Here is a 20,518-nt window from a genome sequence, read left to right as displayed (position 1 = left end):
ATTGAGAAGCCCGCACATAACAACAAAGAGTGGACCCCGCTCACCGCAACTGGAGAAAGCCTGCTTGCAGCAACTAAGACCCAATGCAGCCAAAAATAAATTAATTTTTAAAAAAAATTCTTAGCTCGAGGGCCTGACAAAACAATCCCAGCCTGCTGTCACAGTTAGCCAACCCTGTTCTAAGTCACTGTGCACTGGGCCTCACCAAAAGCAAGCCCGATCACTGGCATTCCACATTCCACCGCACACAAATGCCCACCAGTTTAAGTAAGGCAGAGAGCAAAGAACAGTCAAGAGGGTTGACCTGGCTCCAGATTTTCTCTAAGTAAGTCGTCAAGGGTGTGTGCAAAGACAGAATGACAAAGACATCCACTGTAGCGCTGTTTATAATGGGGGGAAACTGGACATAATCTAAGTGAACAACAACAGGCGATTGGTTAAATAGTAACACAACCGTACACTGTTGTACTACGTTGCCATTGAAAATGATGATGAATGTTGAATCCTCCTATCCATGGAATTAAATTAGATCTAAATAAGTGGAGAGATATACCATGTTCACGGACTAGCACACTTAATATTGTTAAGATGTCTGTTCTCCCCAAATTGATCTACAGATTCAATGTAATCTCAATCAAAATCCCAGCAGCCTTGTGTGTAGAAATTGCCAAGCTGATTCTAAAATTTATAAGGGGACTTCCCTGGTGGTGCAGTGGTTAAGAATCCTCCTGCCAATGCGGGGGACACAGGTTCAATCCCTGGTCCAGGAAGATCCCACATGCCACAAAGCAACTAAGCCTGTGCGCCACAACTACTGAGCCTGCGCTCTAGAGCCCGCAAGCCACAGCTACTGAGCCCGTGTGCCACAACTACTGAAGCCCGTGTGCCCTAGAGCCCGTGTGCCACCACTACTGAAGCCCCCGCACCCTAGGGTCTGCGTGACGCAACTACTGAAGCCCATACGCCTAGAGCCTGTGCTCCACAGGAGAAGCCACCGCAAAGAGAAGCCCACACGTTGCAATGAAGAGTAGCCCCTGCTCGCCGCAACAAGAGAAAGCCCGTGCACAGCAATGAAGACCCAACACAGTCTAAATAAATAAATAATTTTTTTCATTAAAAAAAATAAAATAAAATTTATAGGGAAAAGCAAAAGACCTAGAATAGCCAAAACAATTTTTGAAAAAAACAAAGTTGGAAGACTTATACCACTTGACTTAAGACTTTCTATAAAGCTACAGTAATCAAGTCAGTGTGGCATGGGCTCAAACACAGACATACAGCTCAAGGGAACAGAGTAGAGAGTCTAGACCCACACATTTGTTGTCAACTGATTTCCAACAAAGGTACTGATATAATTCATTATTATTTTTTTTTTTAATTTTGGCCGTGCCAAGTCTTAATTGTGGTGTGCAGACTTCCTAGCCGCGGCATGCAGACTCTTAGTTGTGGTGTGCGGACTTCTTAGCTGCGGCATGCAGACTCTTAGTTGTGGCATGAGGGATGTAGTTCCCTGACCAGGGATAGAACCTGCTCCCCCTGCATTGGGAGCTCCCACTGGACCACCAGGGAAATCCCAAGGTACTGATATAATTCAATGGGCAAAAGATGGTCTTTTCAACAAATGGTACTGGAACAATGATATCCATATGGTAAAAAAAATGAACTTTAACCCCTACCCTACATATCATATACAAAAATTATTTAGAAATGAATCACAGACTTTATGTAATTGGTGGTCAGTAGAGGGTTTAAAAGACCTTCCCTTTCTTCTCATTTTTTTCCATGGTTCTCAGAGTTTGGTTGTTCGAAAGTACACTGTTGAGCTTTTCCAGTTTGATTTCTCATCTTCAAATTGATGACATTTTTCCTCCAATTCTTTGTGCAGTGCTTCCAAATTCTTTTTCATTTGCTCATGGCGCCGCTGGATCTCAGCTTCAGAGTCCTTCAGCTTTTGAACTTTTTCTTTGGCCTTCATCTCCAACACCTGCTCCATCTCCAACGTCATCTTAGCTACACGCTCCCTTCTTTCTTCTTCCATTTGTGCTGGGGGCTCTTAGGAAGCTGCCTTTTGTTCTTGTTGTTATCAACTCCAGCGTAAGTCACAGCTGCAGGTTTCCTGCTTCTGTAGTTCTCATGGCGCACGTTACCAATGACACCTTTCAAGTCCTGCATGTGTGTTCTTAGCAACATATTTCTTAGAATTGTCAAATCCCAACGTTCACGACTTTTAACTTCAGCAATACCCCAAGGATACCGCCTTCCTCTGACCCTTTTGCCATTAACCTTGATGACAGTACTGCTACCTTCCACAGCAAGAGGGAAACGGTCCTCCATGTTTTTAACAAGTTTTTATTTTTCATCATCATCTGTTTCTGGAAATTCAAGTATTTTAATTTTATAGTTTTGGGTTTCTTTCATCATCTGTTTTCTAAACTGTTGACACTTCTCTGGTGTGAGCTTTGGCAATAAGTGGGATAATACTCACTTTTTCATGCAAACACTTCATAAACTCGATATCCAACGGTTGAAGTCCATGTCTTGAAGAAGCAATGAAGTGTAAACAACACCGCATCTTGTTGTCCAGCGTCTAACGTCTGTTCACTCGAGATTCTGCACTTAGGTGGTCCTCGCATGTGCTATCAATGCAGTCAGTAACAGGCTGTCAGCAGTTTCTATGCCCAACTGCATCTCCAAACCCCAGGGCATCAACTATCGTGAGCAGCAACTGAGCACCACCTTCTTTGAAGAAAACTTTGGGTTGTTCCACCTATACGGTCTTTTTTATTCTATGGAAGGACCTGGATGCTCTGCAGAATACAAATCTGTGAGGAATAACGAGTTGGTTAATGTGGAACCCTAAGTGTGAATTCAACCGCTCTCTTCACTGATTGCTGTATACTTGATGTGGGAGATCTGCAAACCCCACGGAGCCCTCAGGGTCCGTCTGCTGAGCCACCACCGCAGCCCCGGACTTCACCCTGACCCTCCCGTTGACCAACAGCCCCTCCAGGACCAGCCTGGGCACGGAACAGCCCACCAGTCCTCCGGATCACAGACTTTAAACAAACAAATTACAGCTTTGAAACTTCTAGAGGAAAAAACAGAGAAAATCTTGGTGACTTTGAAGCTGGCGAAGGTCTCAGGGCACAAAAGGCATTAATCATAAAAGGAAACATTGATGAACCGGACTTTTTCAAAATTAAAACTTTTTCTTTTCAAAAGATGCTGTTAAGAAAATGAAAAGACAAGCTACAGGCTGGGAGAAAATGTTCACGAAACCTGTATCTGACAAATACCCAAAATATATAAAGAACTCTTACAACTCCCAAAAGGGTAAATGGTCTAATTTTGTTAAATGGACAAATGATTGAACAGATACTTCACCAAGTAAGAACGGCCAATGAGCCCATGAAAACACGCTCAACATCACCTGCCATCAGAGACATGCAAGTTAAAACCATGAGATAACATCTCACACACCCAAGAATATCTAAAACTAGTAACATACGTTACCAGCTGTTGCTGAATTTGTAAAGGAATTCTCATAGATTCTGATAGGAGTGTTAAGTGGTATAAAAACCTTTGGAAAATAGTTTAGCAGTTTCCTACAAAGTTAAGCTTATACTTATCATAGGATCCTGCAGTTCCTCTCTTAGATATCGTCCCAGGAGAAATGAAAACATGCATCTACACAAAGACTTGTACACAGACACTCATAATAGCTTTATACATCATAGCCAGAAATTGGAAAGACCCTAAATGTCCAACAAACAGGGGACTGAAGCAAACTCTTGGTATTTTCATATCATAGAATAATACATGGCATTAGAAAGACCTACTGATACCCACAGCAACATGAATTAATTCCAGAAACATTAAGCTGAGGAAAAGAAGTCAGAGAAACAGAAAAGTACACATTATATGATTCCACTTTTATGAAATTTCGAAACAGACGAAACTAATCTGCAGCATAGAAACTGGATCAGTAGTTGCCTGGGGCAGAAGGTAAGGCTACACTGCAAAGAGGCAAGAGAGAACTTTCTATGGTCTTGGAATGTTTTAGATGACATTATGCGAAATGAGATAAGCCGGACACTAAAGGACAAATACTGTACGACTCTACCTATACGAGGTCCCTAGAGGAGTCAGATCCATAGAGACAGACAGTAGCATGATGGCTGTCAGGGGTAGGGGGAATGGGGAGTTGATTTGTGGGTGCAGAGTTTCCGCTTGGGGAGATGGAAAAGCTCTGGAGATGGACGGTGGTGATGGTTGCCTAACATTGTGAATATACTTAACGCTAGCGAGCTGTACACTTAAAGATGATTAAGATGGTACATTTTATGTTATATGTATTCTACTGACGTTTTAAAACTACAATAAAATACAATAACTTTTAAATAAGTTGCATAAGAATACTTATAATATGACACCATTAAAACAAATCTGAAAAGGCTGGGATGGGGTATAATGAAGTAAACTACTCAATGACCAGGAAAGACACTGGTCCCCACTGGTGCCCTGCCGTGCTGCTCAATGTAGCTCTCCCTCTCTCATCCCTCAGTTCTCAGCTTCACTGTCCCCTGACCAGGTCCCCTGGCCACCCTGCTGAAGGCAGTCCCACCCTACCCCACTACTCTCTTTCGAGAAAGGCCCTCTGTCCATCCTGGCCCATACTTGGCATGCTCTATAATCATTTTGGTCATTTATCCTTTTTTTTTTTTTTTTTTGGCCACGCTGTACAGCAGGCAGGATCTTAGTTCCCAACCAGGGATCGAACCCAGGTCCCCTGCAGTGGAAGCGCAGAGTCCCAACCACTAGACTGCCGGGATTTTTTGTTTGTTTGTTTGTCTAATTCCTATCTTTCCTCAAGAATGTGAGTCCCCTAAGGGCAGGGATCTGTTTTATGCACTGTTGTATCCCAAATACCTAAAACAGCACCTGGAACACAGTAACTTCTCAGTAAATATTTGCTGAATGAATCGGAAGTCAAAAAGCTATACAGATGCAAACTATTATACATAGAATGGATAAATAAGGTCCTACTGTATAGCACAGAAACGATATTCAATATCCTGTAATAAACCATAATGGAAAAGGAAAAAAAGTCAGAAAGTTATAAAACGCTGCTATAGTAAAATTCCATTTTGGTAAAATGGTTTTGTTTTTGCAGCTACAGAAAGGGTGCCCTCCTCATCTCTGGGAGGATGGAGTCAAGTGATTTCTTTTCCTCCTTTTTTGCTTGTCTGCATTTTCTGCAACAAATTTGTGTTGCTTTTGTAACACAGACCCTAATTGGTTACTTTTAAGTATAATTTTTAAAGTTTCGAAAATAAGGGCTTCCCTGGTGGCGCAGTGGTTGAGAGTCCGCCTGCTGATGCAGGGGACACGGGTTCGTGCCCTGGTCCGGGAAGATCCCACATGCCGCGGAGCGGCTGGGCCCGTGAGCCATGGCTGCTGAGCCTGCGCGTCCGGAGCCTGTGCTCCGCAACAGGAGAGGCCACAACAGTGAGAGGCCCGCATACTGCAAAAAAAAAAAAGTTTCGAAAATAAGAGGAGCACGTGTCCGGCCTCTTCGGTATGTGGGGTTGCCCCTCTTCCGTCTGTCCGTGCTTCTCTGCAGACTCCTGAGAGCACCCTGGGGAGGAGAACCTCATCCCTTGGAGCTCTCCAGGCCCACAGAGTGTGAACAGGACACTTGAGGGCCATTTCAGAGAGGGGCAGCAGCACCTGAGTGGTCCCGGAAGTCCCAACAGAGGAACTGCCTCGGCCGCTACCTGGATGGCTTGAAAAGTACAACCCTTCACCTTGTGACTCGTTCGGAAGAAGATTTGCTCTTAACACCTTTGTTTTTGCCTCATTAACTTCTTCGCTGGATTAAAAATTTTCATCTTCTCCTACCTACCCTGCAAAGAGAAAATGGCGTCTTTGGTTTTAATGAAATTAATATTCACCTCCATAGAAGCTGGAAAACACAGGCAAACAAAATGAAATAAAAATCACCTGTAATCCTTCTATACAGAAAAAAATTTGGTTACTGCTTTGGTAAGTCTTATTCATATGTATGAATATATAAATTTTAAAACTAAACCAGACTATGACAGATATAGTTTGCATACAGATTTTTTTGGTTTATATTATATACGTTTCCCACATCACTAGACTTCTTTTTAACAACTTCATTTCTAATGGCTGAATAACATTACACCACATACAATTTAAGCTCTACAATACCTTACTTAACCATTCTCCTACTGTTGGACACTTAGGATATTTGTGTGTGTGTGTGTATGTTTTGTTATTAGATATATGGCAGTGAGGAATATTTTAGAATATAAATCTTTGACTACATCTTTGACCACAGGAAAAATTACTGGGTCAAAATGTTTGTTTATTGACAAATTTTCCTCCAGAAAGATTATATAAATTTATCTGCCTCCCAACAGTGTATGAGCAACATAGAAAGTTTAAGGTTTACTAACATTAGTTAAAAAGTTAATGGTTAAACATCATTTTATACAAATAGACCCACAAACATAGCAAACAAACTTGTGGTTACCCAAGGGGAAATTAGGAGGCTAGGATTAACATACACACCCTACTATATAAAATAGATAACCAACAAGGACCTACTGTATAGCACAGGGAACTATACTCAATATTTTGTAGTAACCTATAAAGGAAAAGAATCTGAAAAAATACATATATATATATATATAAACACACCTATATATATATATATATACACCTATATATACCTACATACACACATATATATACCCATGCACACCTATATATGTATGTATGTATAACTGAATCACTGTGCTATACACCTGAAACTAACACGACATTGTAAATCAACTATACTTCAAGTTTTAAAAAAATCAGTTTCCATACAGGGAAACGTCAAGTGGTAGTACCGAAAACTTTGGGTGCTTAATAGTCCACGCAGGACACGAAACATCTGAAGTGCATGAGTCTGCCAGGATCATACTTTACTGACCCTAGCCGTCTAAAATTTTTCATTTTGTTTTATCTTGGTCCCCAACCACCGCTGACCTCCTTGGGGTGATGCAAAAGAAGCCAGGCCCGGGCCCTGCCCTCATGGGGCACAGAGTTCCCTGTTTCAACACCAGGGCACCTGTGTGCAGCCACAAAGGATGCTATAATTGCTAACGGGAGTCACCTTCCACTGCGCTCTTACTACCTGTCAGTTGCTCCACACCCATCGTCCCCCGGAGTGGTCTGTAATCACACAAGGCAATTATGGAGACAGCTAGCCCTGAGTTCGGCTCCTTGCTCTTGTCACTTGCAAGCTGTGTATCTTTAGCTAAATCACCCAACCCTCAGTTTCCTCATCCAGGAAAATGGGGACAAAGACAGCAACTAGGGTAACTGAGAGGATGAAGTGGGGCAATGCATGGGAAGGATTTTTTTTTTTTTTTTTTTGGCGGTACGCGGGCCTCTCACTGTTGTGGCCTCTCCCGTTGCGGAGCACAGGCTCCGGACACGCAGGCTCAGCGGCCATGGCTCGCGGGCCCAGCCGCCCCGCGGCATGTGGGATCCTCCCAGACCAGGACAAGAACCCGTGTCCCCTGCATCGGCAGGCGGACTCTCAACCACTGCACCACCAGGGAAGCCCCATGGGAAGGATTTAATGACTTCTGATCACTTGGACTTGCAGGGCGGCTCAGAGTTTGTATTTATCTGCACAGCAACAAAGTTCAAAAAATGCTTAGTACTATAAATTGTGTTACTGGCCACGTTTTATAGATCTGGAAACTGAGATTGGTAGGAACATAAGTCGCATGTCCTGCATCAGCTTTTCACTCAGGGCTCCATTGCCCAGGACAGTGCAGGCCAAGCAGCCCAGTCGAGAAATGTATAATGTCCACCAAGTATGACACACAGCAGGTGACTAACGCAGTTCTGGCTCTCGGTGACACTTTTAAAGATCCAAGCTCACCTCCTAGTGCTTCTGACATCAAAGTAAAGCCCTGAAAAGAGACCCAAGGGAATGGTGCAAATCCTTAAATAGGGCTCCTGTCCCAAGGCAGTCGGCACCTCTGCTTCTAGGCAAATCAATTCCCTTTCTCAACACAGGCTGAGAAACTGTTCCAGAGAAAAGGCACTAAAAAGACTTGACAAAATTGGATCCTGGATCAACGGGGAAAAGGACATTAGTGGAACAACTGACACATTTGAATATGGACTACATATTAGATAACAGTATTTGTTATGGACCCAGTTGTGTCCCCCCACCAATTCATATGTTGAAGTCCTAACCTCCAGTACCTTAGAATATAATCTTATTGGGAGATAAGGTCTTTAAAGAGGTAATTAAGTTCAATGAGGTCTTTAGGGTGGGCCTTAATCCAACCTGACTGGTGTCCTTATAAGAGGAGGAAATTTGGATACACAAGGAGGCACCAGGGATGCACCCAGAGAAAAGACCATGTGAGGACACAGCAAGGAGGTCACTGTCTACAAGTCAAGGAGAGGCCTCAGAAGAAACCAAATCTGCTGACATCTTTATCTTGGACCTCCAGCCTCCAGAACTGTGAGAAAATAAATTTCTGTTGTTTAAGCCACCCAGTCTGTGGACTTTATGGCAGCCCTGGGAAACTGATATAGTATTATATCAATGTTAAAGTTTCTGAAGATGAAAACCATTTTCAGGTTATGTATTACAGTGTCCTTGTTCTTAGATAATTCCTCCTGAAATAGTTAGGGGCAAAGGGTCATGATATCTGCAACTTACTCTTAAATAGATCGGCAATAATGATTCTGGTGATAATGAGTGTATAAATATACAGACAGTAAACAGGGCAAACATATTAATAATCGGTGAATACAGGTGAAGGGTACAAATGGGATTTCATTTTATTATTCTTTTCGCTTTTCTATAAGTTTGATGTTTTTCAAAATAGACACTTTTGAAAGAGTCCCTTTAATTCACTTAAGGTGGGAGCAGGGAGGGGTCTTTCGGAAAAGGTAACCCTAACTCAACAGCAGAAGCTCGAGTGCCTACTCTGCGCTAGGCACGATGCCCGGCACTTCACTACACACTCTTGGGTAAGGACCGCTGTTTCTCATCTTACGGAGGAAGAACGGAGGCTCCGAGATGGGAAGCCACTTGCCTGAGACCAGAGAGCAAGGAAGCGGTGCAGTGGGAAGTGAGCCAGGTGGGGTCCGCCTTCACAGCCCTTCCCACCCTTCCCTCTGTGCAAATAAACGGAGTGCACACGGCAGGCGTTTAATAAAGACTGAAAGGGAACGATACCTGTGCTGCTGAGAGGCCTGGATGCGGGAATGGGCCCTCTTGAGAGCCGCAGCTCCGCTGTGCTGCTGGAAATCACCGCCTCACAGCCAGCGCCCGAGATGCCAGCCAGAGGGGTTGCGCCTCCACTACAGCGATGCCGGGGCACCTGTCCCTCCTGACCCACCAGACCCACCTCCTCTCTCGGGGACAAGAAAGCAGGAAGAAAGGAGGCAGGCCGGTAGGTCTGGCACTGAGCCCACCCGTTGCAGGCCCCGGATGAGACTTCCAAGATGCTTCATCCTGAATAAGGGCAGGCACGTTCCCCCTCCCCGGGGCCTGCACGGAGTGATGGGGAAAGTGACCCACCTCAACGCCGCGCAGGAGCGCAGGCAGTGAGGCAGCACACCTGGGCCTGGCAGAGCTGCTGCGACCAGGCCTCAGGTGCCCATTACTCATCACTTTCCTAGGGGTTCTGGCTACATCCTCCTGCCACCTAAGAGCCCAGTTCCTCAGGATGGGAAGGTGATGCTACCAAGCCCGCCCCCAACACAAGGACCCCACCTGCCCTGATCCCCACCACACTGGCCACCCCACACCCCACACACCTGTGCCCACACCCCTCCATGCTGCCCTCTGCCCCACAGAACACGTGTCTCTTCCCTCATGCCTTCTCTCCATTCTACTTCCAAGCAACCCCATTTTCCCCAAATTCCAGATACATCCCTTCCTTTAACCAGTCTTAATTCACTGAGTCAACCATCTTTCCGACTCTCAAAGCAGGACCCTCAAACCTCCTTCCCTGCCAAGCCCTGCCTGCCGCCGCCCAGAGTGGCCCGGTGTACTGGAACGGGTACTACTACACCTCACTAAATCCTCACAACCACTCTGGAGGTCGGGCAACATTGAGAACTAAATCCATCTCCACCTCCATCACTAAAGGAGGAAAGACGGAGGCTCAGAGAGGCGAAGTGACTGGCAGGGGGCCACACAGCTACTGAGCAGCTGAGCCAGGATTCAAACCCAGGACGGCCTGCCCCAAAGTCAGTGCTCTGAACTGTCGGCTCTACCAGCTCCCAAATAGCCCTGGCCAGACTGGAGTGGAGATGACCTTTACATCCTTGAACCCACACCCCCACACCCCCAGAGTAGCTTCCCCTGGCCTCCCTCACGAGTACCTCTTCTGAGTCATTCTTCACACAGCATTTTTCTGCTCAACTTAAATTCCTTAAGTTTAGGATAACATCTCTTCATGGCCCGAAACCTGGTACTGCACTTTGTTCCGGGGTCCAAAAGAGTCTGTTAATGGGGTTTGTGGCTGCCCCACGCTGGCAGTCCCTGGGGCTTAACAGGCGGGAGGCAGTGACTGGCCACGGTCACTGGGAAGCTGCAAACCCTGGAGTAGGTCTAAGCAGAAACTCAGACTAGGACCCCTAAAACCACCAAGCAGGAAAGGATCAGAGAGGTTCATGCCAAGGTCACACAGCCAGTAAACGGCACAGCAGGGGCTCTGGTGGGGAAACCGGCTCAGAGAAGGGAAGTTTCCTGGCCAGACTCACACAGCAAGCTGGCAGAACTGGGACTTGAACCCAGGGCCTAGAATTCAGTCCGCTGCTTTGTCATGTTACCCACCAAACCGCAAACCAGAACACCAACTGAAATTAGCAAGTCAACCCTCCTTCCCACCCCTGATTCCCTTGTCTTGCTCTATTTTTTTCTATTTCCATGGCATCACCTTCTAACATACTTACATACTTATGTTATCAGAAGATAAAGCCCACTAGTTCAGGGGTCTTTAGTCTCTTTTGCTCCCTAATATTCTTCAAGCACCTAAAACAGTGCCTGCTCCACATACTGAAAGCTCAGTAAATAGATGCTGAATAAGTAAACCCGTCTAACAAACATTCCCTGAATACGTGCTATGGCCAGGCTGTGAACTGCAATCATTTTGCTGGATCCCAAAGACATGAATGCTCACTGACTCAAGCCCACGTTTCACCTGGCTCCACAAAGGAGCCGGCACACTAACCCAAACTCAAGCCAAACCTGGACATTTCCTCAGGAACCAAGCTCTCAAACCAAACGAAGACATGGTCTATCTCTGAACTGAAGAGAACCCAGATTTCCCACAGGCTCCCTCTGAGAACCAGTTTCATCCCATCCCCAAAAAGGCCCAGCAAAACTCAGAGGATCTGCAGCCCCTCAGCCCAGCCACACGCTGCCAGATTCACAGCTGCCACTTTTCAGCATTGCTTCTGCTAAACAAGTCTCAATTAGATCTGCCACAGCCCAGGAGGTTATCGGTGGGCACTCTGGTCTTGGCCAGTGGGGACAGCGCATCTGTACCCGATGGTCCTCCCTGGGATGTCAGATGAGGGGGATCCAGAAATGTCCTTGGCCTTGTGGCCCTCTCCTTAGTGCTGTCCAGTACCCCCGGTGGGAGCGCTGCTGCGAGGGCAAAATTGGAGCCAACTCTGAGAGCGTGAGAGCTGCAGACGTCGACTCCCTGGGTTCCTGCAGCAATTCCCAAGGAGCCTCTCCCTCAGCCACCACGGACAAGGTGCCCAGTGATTCCATGTGCATCTGGGTTTGGCTGAACCAGGCTGCAGAGGGCAAGACTTGGAGGCTTTTAAACTATGGCTTTTCATCAAAGCCAAAAGGCCGTTCCAACAAGTCCTGAGTCTACTATTCGTCTCAGTCCAAGGAAGAGAACAACAACCTCCAAGGAGACTGTTCCAGAGAAAAGTAAGGCATTCCAGAAATGCTGCCCTGCTTCAGAACGGTCTTCCGGAACAGGGAACCTGCAGTAAACATTTACTGAACTCTCATGTGCGCAAGGTGCAGCAGAGGTAGGCCTGTGACTGATTCCTGCTCCACCTTCCAGCTGTGCTACCTGAGGCACATACTGCCTCTCTGAGCCTTGGTGTCTTCGTTTGCAAAATGAAAAACAGTAACTGAATCTACTTCCTAGGATTGTTGGATGAGTTCAATGAAATAATGCTGAGTCCAGTGCCTGCCACATAAGAAGTGCTTAATAAGAGGTAGTTCTTGTAAAGGAAAGGACAGACAGTATATTGAGAAAAGAAAAACTAATAAGGGCTTTCTAGACGTCCCGTAAGCCATTATTTATGCGTTTAGGTATATCCTAAGCGTTTGTTGATGCCTGTTTTTTCAAACAAACTTAATCCTCACAGCATCCTCGGGTAGAAGGGGCGGAGGCCGGAGAGACAGTCCTCGTGACAAAGGACGAAAACAAGGCCCCCGAAGGTCCCGGGAAGCGGCCAGCAAGCACCCTCAACCCTCAAACCCTCCCGGGTGGGTTCAAAACACCAGACGCGACTCTCCTCGGGGAGAAGTGGCTGGAAGTGATCATTAGCGGGGCGGTCGGGGTTGGGGCTTTAATTCATCATCGCTAAGAAGTGGTCATCTTTTGTCCCTAAAGAAAAAAGTGCCCGTCAGGGCCCAGACCCCGGGGAAATACAAGTCAGCGCTCCGAGACGCCACACACGTGCTTTAAACGCTGGGTCAGGCCCAGGCAGAAATAAAAGAGATAGCAGCCCCTGTTCCGGAGAAGCAACGAGCCCCTGGGGGCTCGAAGTGGGCTGCTGGGGCCCGAGAGGATCCCCTGGGCGCCGGCTGGAGGAGGGGACAGGGCGGTGGCGGCCGGGGGAGGGGGTCCCCGGCTCAGCTCACCTGGCCGCGGCGTTCTGCGTACCAGGCAGGGCCAGGCCCCGCCGGCCCGTAGCTGGACTGGGCTCGCCCCTTCTCGGAGAGACCCGGCCCCCTGAAGCAGCTGGCTGCCGCCCGGAACTCACCTGCCGTAGCAACCTCGCCACCTCCGCCTGTCAGTCAAGCGCGCCTTCCGCGGCTCCGCGCAGCGCAGGGTCATGAGGCCCGGCCGGCCGCGCCCCGCCTCCTCCCCCTCGGCTGCCCAATCGGGAGAGGCCGACGCCAGGGGTAGGGGCGTGGTCAGATGTACGGTGTGGGCCGAGGGGGGGGCCTGAGGGCTTGGGGCCGGACCGAGCCGGGCCGGGCCGGGTAGGGGCCGGCGCTCTGATCTCACTGCTGAGCGCCGGAAGTATCCTAGATCTCAGCGCAGGGGCTCGGCGGCTAGACCGCGGGGCTGGCGCGACCATGCCGGTCACCGGGAAGACTTTCCGCCGGCGCCGGGCCGACTCGGAGTCGGAGGAAGATGAGCAGGACTCAGAGGAAGTTCGGTGTGTTTGGGGCGGGCTTCCACGGGGCAGGAAGAGAGAGGCAGCCTAGGGGGACTCACCACCGGCCAGGTACCTTGTTGACAACATTGCTAATTATGAGCCGGTTGTTATCCCCTTCTGTGAAGAAATTGAGGCCCCTAGGGATGAGACCGCCGCCCCAAGGTCTCATGGTTGGGAGAGGTGCCCCTGGCATGCGCAGCGGTTCTGACTCCCGTTGGTGGGTCCAGACGCAGAGTCACTCTCTGGACCACTGCGGGCAGGCAGCGAGGCAGGGATGTCTCTCGAAGCTGCCTTTTGACTCTGAGTTCCGTGGAGGGTCTCTCAGCCTGTGCATTGCCTTTTTTTTTTTTTTTTTTTTTTAGATTAAAACTGGAAGAGACCCGAGAGGTGCAGAACTTGAGGAAGAGGCCCAACGGGGTGAGGTGGGTACTGCGTGGGGGAGAGGACCCGGAGGAGGAGGGCATGACCGAGACACCACCTACCCCGACTCCCGCATCCCCACCCGGTCGCTGTCACAAATATCTCCTCAGGCATAGCCCCTTCTCTTGACACACTTTACACCTTGTACTGTCTGGGGTGGGGTCCAAGCGTTTTTTGCAGATGTTTAATCAGGACATGCCCCGAGCCTTGTGATCTTGAAGTTTACTCCAGAGGTACAGAAACAGGTCATTGATCAGTGTTTTTATTGTCAAATGCACACTGTGATTAACTGTGAAATGCACACTGATTGTTAAGAGTTTGGGAAAATTTAGAAAAGTATAATCATGGAAATAAACAGTACCCATAATTCTCCCATACAGAGGTGATCAGTGTTAACATTTAATGTTCTTTTCCTGTCTGTTTTCTCTCTTTTTTGTAAAGACGATGAGCAGCTTTACTTTTATTCTGTTGTTCTTCGGTAGTCCCCTCTTATCCACGGGGGCTATGTTCTGAGACCCCCAGTGGATACCTGAAGACTGGGTAGTACTGAACCTTATGTAGATTATTTTTTCCTATACTGATGGGTGGGTAGTGTATACAGTGTGGACACTCAGGGCAAAAGGATGATTCACCTCCTCTGTGGGACGGGGCAGGATGGCAGAGATTCATCACACCATTCAGAACAGCTGGTAATTTAAAACTTAGGAATTTTTTATTTCTGGAATTTTCCATTTAATATTTTTGGACCGCAGATAACTGACACTGTGGAAAGTGAAACCACAGATAAAGGGGGACTACTGTACTTTCAACTTACGATATTGTGGGCATTCAACCACATTGTGGGTAATTTTTCCAAAAACCTTTTTAATATCTGCATAACATTCTATCAGATGTACATATCATAATTTAACTTACCCCTTATTTTGGGACCTGTAGATCATTTTTTAAAATTTTACCATCAAATAAGGCTGCAATAGTATTTTCCTGCATTTGTCTTTAGCTTCATTTTCCCTAAAGGCATAATCTTAGAAATGAGATTTCTAAGCCAAGATAATGCTAAATGACTTTGCAGGAAAATGTACCACTGACGTCACCACTACCCCCACCTCCAGCATCTAGAGTGTTTCTTGGACCCTGTTATTCTTGTAGGCTTTTCCAGCCAGCTTCAGTGTTCACCCCGCAAATCTCACCCTTGCCCTAATGTTGCAACCTAAAGACTTCCTAAATGTTTCTCCTTATCTCTGAATTGTGCCCTTTCTCTCTCTCCCCCACTTTTTGGCTTTTCTCAGTGCTGTAGCCCTGCTGGTGGGAGAGAAGGTACAAGAAGAGACCACTCTAGTGGTGAGTTGCGGGGTCCTCCCTGGGCAGTGGGAAGATGTGGCTGCTCTGCAGTGGATGATTGTGTTTTCTTAAAAGAAAACAAGAAAAAATTCCACTGCAAGTTATATAAATGCTTCTTCTCGGCTGTGTTTGCTCTCTGCAGGATGATCCCTTTCAGATGAAGACAGGTGGGATGGTAGACATGAAGAAACTAAAGGAAAGGGGCAAAGATAAGTAAGTGCAAAACTGGCTGAGAGGCAAATTCACCTGCAGCCCCTGCCTGGGTCTGTGTTCCCCCAGGGAGCTGGGTCCTGCGGCAGCTTTAATGAGACATCTTGGAGTACCCTTTGTGCTTTGTAAACGGTATGTTGTTTAAAAACAAAGAAAACAAAAACTCTTCAAAAGTTAACTTAGAGTGATGCAGGCAGGCACCTCTTGTAAAGGTGCATTGTATATTAACTTTTTTTTTTTTTTTTTTTAATCCTTGGTTGCGTTGGGTCTTCGCTGCTGCGCGTGGGCTTTCTGTAGTTGCGGCGAGCGGGGGCCACTCCTCGTTGCGGTGCGCAAGCTTCTCATTGCAGTGGCCTCTCCCGTTGCGGAGCACAGGCTCCAGGCGCGTGGGCTTCAGTAGTTGTGGCACACGGGCTCAGTAGTTGTGGCTCACGGGCTCTAGAGCACAGGCTCAGGAGCTGTGGCACACGGGCTTAGTTGCTCTGCGGTACGTGGGACCCTCCTGGACCAGGCCTCGAACCCATGTCCCCTGCACTGGCAGGCGGACTCCCAACCACTGCGCCACCTCGGAAGCCGCTATATATTGTCTTTCAAACCCATGTGGAGGTTGTTTTTCTTTTTTGAGGAAAACATAGAAACAATTACAAAAATAATGCAAACAATACAAAAGTGAAATATAAACGAATCTACTCATTCCCCCGAGATATCTACAGAGGCCGTCAGGGTGCTTGCATATATTCCTAGAGTTCCTTCTATTTACATATCATATATATGTATATATTTCTTGACCATAAACAGGATGTTGTACATTTCGTTGCATACATGTTTTATTCATGTAACATCACACTCAGCCTCATTTAGCTGTGACTCTAAGGCTCTGCTTCACTGTTCTCTTTTTTTAGGATCAGTGAAGAGGAAGACCTCCATCTGGGGACGTCATTTTCTGCAGAAACCAACCGAAGGGACGAGGACGCTGACATGTAGGTGTCAGTCTGTTCATCAGTAAGAGATTGGGGGAGGGCTCCAGCCAGACAGAGTCCAAGATATTTTGTCACAGATGACATTTCTAGACTTATCCAAAGACAGCAAATTGGCCCCTCTCGTGCCCCTGCCTCCCCTTTCCCCACCGCCTGAGGCTTGAGAACTTTGAAAAACTCAAAAATTCTTTAAAAGTGTGGTTCTTGGAATTTTAGATTCCTTGACTAGTAATGTTCCATCCCCCCAAAATTGCAGGGATAAACAATGGACTTGCTTATTTTTCATTTTGCCAACAAGGCTGTTAAACAAACTACCATCTCCCATTATCTTTTTGTCTTCAAAGAACCTTACACATGGTGTGGTAGGACAGAATCTCATAATATATGTTGGTGCTTTAAGTTGAAAAATTTTAGCTTGATTTAAAAACTCAAGTTATTTTTCTCCTTCTCCATGGAACGATGGCAACTTCATCATCAACTGTCACAGCTCCGTGAGCCAGAGTTGGGGACCCCACTCACTTAAAAGACACCAGTTGTGAGCTTTCCTGCCCCTTTTTGAGGCCTTTGGGTATCTCATTTCAGGATGAAGTACATTGAGACGGAGCTGAAGAAGCGGAAAGGGATCGTGGAACACGAGGAACAGAAAGTTAAGCCAAAGAATGCAGAGGACTGCCTTTACGAACTGCCGGAAAACATCCGGGTTTCCTCAGCAAAGAAGACTGAGGAGATGCTGTCCAACCAGATGCTGAGCGGCATCCCGGAGGTGGACCTCGGCATCGAGTGCGTTTCAGACCCACGGTCGTGCCTCTCTCCCGCCCCTAGGCAGAAAAGACGAGCTCTCTGCTTTCCAGTTAAAAGTTAAGGGACTGTTTCTTAACCTGTCTCCTTGGAAACCCACAGATACAAACTATCTTCTGTGGCAGGCTGACATGGTTGTTGCCAGGAGTTTCTCTGAAGGGTTGGTCAGAAGTAGTTAAAGAGACAAGGGACTCTGACTGCCGAAAACAAGAATGTTTTTATTTAGCCTTAGTTCACAGCTCTTCAGCTCTTCTCTTCAGGTCCGTGTATTCTGCTGCTTTATTCTAGCAGGAGCAATGATAAAGGCTCACCCACCCCGTGATCCTTCTTTCATTTTTACTACAAAGCATCTGCTCCAAAAGGGGATTTTTATGGAGGAAATACAGTGGTCATAATCATCTTCGGGTGTGGTAGAAAGTTGGGAGACTTCTGGGTTCTCGCTTCCTTTTTGGCCTTACTAGCTTTGAGCCTTAGTCAGTTCACCTGACCTCCAGCTCAGTTTCCTCTTGATCAGAAGAGAGTAACTCCTGCATCTCTGATGCTGGGAGAGCTCCGTGACAGTCTGGCCATAGGGGAGTTGGTAAATTGTAGGGAGCTGTGCCCCAAGAAAGATGACGTCCTTATGCAGTGGGGGGGCTGCCAGCCCCTTTAGTCAGTTCCACCTGAGGCCAGAGGTGTGATGATCTCACTGTGGTGTGGCTCCTTTCTCCCCATAGTGCTAAAATAAAAAATATCATTTCCACGGAGGATGCCAAGGCCCGCCTGCTGGCAGAGCAGCAGAACAAGAAGAAAGACAGTGAGACATCCTTTGTGCCCACCAACATGGCTGTGAATTACGTGCAGCACAACCGATGTAAGTGTCGCGTCTGGGGAAGCAGCTGCGGCCCACGCCATTGGGTTGAGGTCCCTGGGTTCCCAAAGTCTGTCTGACCCGTCCCCTGGTCTCTTTTGGTCCAGTTTATCACGAGGAGCTCAATGCTCCCATACGGAGAAACAAAGAAGAGCCCAAAGCCCGACCGTTGAGAGTGGGCGACACAGAGAAGCCGGAGCCTGAGCGTGAGTACAGCAGAGGCCGCGGGCTGCCTGGCGTGACCATTGCCCGGGGCCCGTGGAGGTGGGGAGGGACTCGGCAGGGGCGGCGCTTGGGCTTTGGGGTCAGGGCATCTGGGTTCTAGTCCATTTTCTGTACCATGGTCATGTGCCTTCCCCTTTCCAAGCCTCAGTTTCTTTACCTCTAAGATGGGGATAGTAATGAAACTTACCACTTGGGGTTGCTCTAAGGATTCACCGGGCTGTCAAACATAATAGAGACTCAAAAAATTAGAAAATTGCAACAAGCAAAAGTAAATTAAAAGTTAATCATAATTTCACCACCCAAGACAGCCCCTGTTAACATTTTTGTATATTGTTATCCCTGGGTATCCGTGGGGGACTGGTTCCCGGACCCGCTGCAGACACCAAAATCTGTGGATGCTCAAGTCCCACCGTCAGCCTTCCGTATCCATGGATGCGGGACCCAGGGATACCAAGGGCTGACTGTGTATAACCTTGCCCACTGTTAAAAAATATACATACTCTGTATACACACTTAATAGGATCTCACAGCTTTTTAGTGTGCTCTGCCTGTCTCTCCATGACAGTAAATACATTTTCCCCTTCAATGGCCGTATCACGTTCTGCTGTATAGATAGATGTCCTATAGTCTAACCATTTCCCTCTGGCGGGACACTTAGGTTGTTTCCCAGTTTTCCCTATTTAATGATGATCATTCTTGCCTATGTCATGTCCTTAAGCTGCCTTGTGAGAACTCACCAAATGATCCTAATTTGTTCTCCCGCCAGCAACATCCAGCAGTGCCCCTTTCCCACGTGCTCACCAGCACCAGGCGGTGTCATCTTTCTCATCAGCAATGGGATGATTCTAAGGAAATGCTAAATTTGCTGAGGCTTCTGAAAATCCAGCCTGTTGCTCTGTTTCTTCCTTCCTACTTGAGAAATTATTTTCTGTAACACCTTAGCTGTGTAGTCTTTGATTCCCAAAGAGCTTCCTATTATTAATACCTAGGAAGCAGGGACTTTGGAGGCACCAAAGGGTTCACCTCAGCCTACCTTCACTTCCTGAGTGACCTTGAGCAAATCAGCTAACCTCTCTGAGCAGAGATGGTAACATGCCCCTGCTAGGATTGCTGGGTGGGTGAAAGGAAGTCTTGTCTAAACAGATATAGTGCCATGCCTGGTACATTGTCAAGCTCTCAATGAAGCGTAGCTACTGCTGCTCACCTGGTCTGACACTGAAGTCAGCATATTTTGGTTGGCACCTGACTCCACCATGTTTATTGCTATTCACCCAAAAACAGATACTTACTGAGGCCCTACTATGTTCCTGTTCACTAGAGTAGGCACTGGGGCTCCTGTAGGGAGTGAGACAGGCATGGTCGTCCTTGCCTACGTGGAGCTACGCCTGTTGTTGGCTTCCAGCATGGCAAACAGCTTTTCCTCTTTTCCTTCTCAGGGTCCCCTCCCAACCGCAAGCGTCCTGCCAACGAGAAGGCCACAGATGACTATCACTACGAGAAGTTCAAGAAGATGAACAGGCGGTACTGAGGGAGGCTAAAGGGGAGAGGTGCAAAGTGGGGTATAAACAGTGTCATTCACTCCCTTTATTCCCCCTGATAAAAGGCTTCCTGGACAGAAGCCTGCTCATTGGCTAGCAGACAGTTCCCAAAACAGACTCTATCCGTCCTGCTGCTTACCTGCTGGATTTTTCAGGCACTGAATTTGTAACCTTTTGAAACAATGTGTAGTTTTCCTCTTTGGGGACAAACTCTATTCTTGAGAGCATTATTAAATCTCGTTTGTAAATATGTTGACTTTCTCCTAATATTTGCCCTGGGTCAGGAGGAAACAGTTGTGTGTTTCAGGGTGAGAGAATACCCTTTCGATTGTGGTTTTATTATTATTATATATGCAATCATGTCTCCTGTTTTCAAGTATCTGGAGTGGGGTTCAGAAATGCATCCGTCACTGTTTACAGTGGATCCAGCTGACAGCAGAAAAATCTAGCTTGAGATCAAAGGAACACTGGTATTTTCTGACTTTTACAAAGTTATCTGTTTCTTTTCATTATGAAAGAAAAAACAATTTCTATCACTTAAGTATTAAATATGAAATGGACCCAGCCTTATTGTTTGTATTGCGTCTTCTTATACCAACGCTAGGTAATGTGTTCAGAGTCTGGGGTTGGGCAGCTCAAAAGCAAAATTCAATCACTGAGAGGGGTTTTCTCATTTAGTTTAA

General features: G+C 47.0%; 2 protein-coding genes and 1 pseudogene across 12 annotated transcripts in view; 1 reads left to right on the top strand and 2 right to left on the bottom strand.

The window, feature by feature from the left end:
* The window catches only part of USP20 (ubiquitin specific peptidase 20), a 48,940-nt gene extending 35,746 nt beyond the window's left edge, over positions 1–13,194 (bottom strand). For 5 of the 10 annotated variants that reach the window (XR_007478195.1, XM_033426981.2, XM_033426980.2 and 2 more), the window contains exon 1: positions 2,486–2,624. The gene's annotated coding sequence lies outside the window, so the exon portion shown is untranslated. Of the gene's footprint in view, positions 1–2,485; positions 2,625–12,952 lie in introns of those variants that run through there. The other 5 variants (XM_049711617.1, XM_004269102.4, XM_033426985.2 and 2 more) reach the window with 4 other exon arrangements.
* On the bottom strand, positions 489–13,395 carry LOC101282070 (septin-7-like; annotated as a pseudogene).
* C6H9orf78 (chromosome 6 C9orf78 homolog) lies at positions 13,318–20,083 on the top strand. Of its 2 annotated transcripts, none has more exons than XM_004269103.4 (9): positions 13,318–13,476; positions 13,839–13,898; positions 15,186–15,237; positions 15,380–15,450; positions 16,350–16,427; positions 17,007–17,204; positions 17,939–18,075; positions 18,180–18,278; positions 19,734–20,083. In XM_004269103.4, the coding sequence occupies exons 1-9, from the start codon at positions 13,394–13,396 to the stop codon at positions 19,823–19,825; spliced, it is 870 nt and encodes a 289-aa protein (XP_004269151.1). In that variant the 5' UTR covers positions 13,318–13,393; the 3' UTR covers positions 19,826–20,083. The 2 variants fall into 2 exon arrangements, with proteins under 2 accessions (XP_004269151.1, XP_033282880.1); XM_033426989.2 differs by having other exon boundaries at positions 13,326–13,471.
* The last annotated feature ends 435 nt before the right edge of the window (positions 20,084–20,518 follow it).

This window comes from Orcinus orca, chromosome 6, assembly GCF_937001465.1.
Source record: "Orcinus orca chromosome 6, mOrcOrc1.1, whole genome shotgun sequence".
NCBI classification, from domain to species: domain Eukaryota; kingdom Metazoa; phylum Chordata; class Mammalia; order Artiodactyla; family Delphinidae; genus Orcinus; species Orcinus orca.
This window is presented reverse-complemented; position numbering and strand designations above follow the sequence as displayed.

Coding starts and splice junctions, on each gene's coding strand:
- C6H9orf78 (XM_004269103.4), top strand. CDS start 13,394: ATGCCGGTCACCGGGAAGACTTTCCGCCGGCGCCGGGCCGACTCGGAG. Junction 16,428..17,006: donor AGGGACGAGGACGCTGACAT/GTAGGTGTCAGT, acceptor ATCTCATTTCAG/GATGAAGTACATTGAGACGG. Junction 18,279..19,733: donor AGAGAAGCCGGAGCCTGAGC/GTGAGTACAGCA, acceptor TTTCCTTCTCAG/GGTCCCCTCCCAACCGCAAG.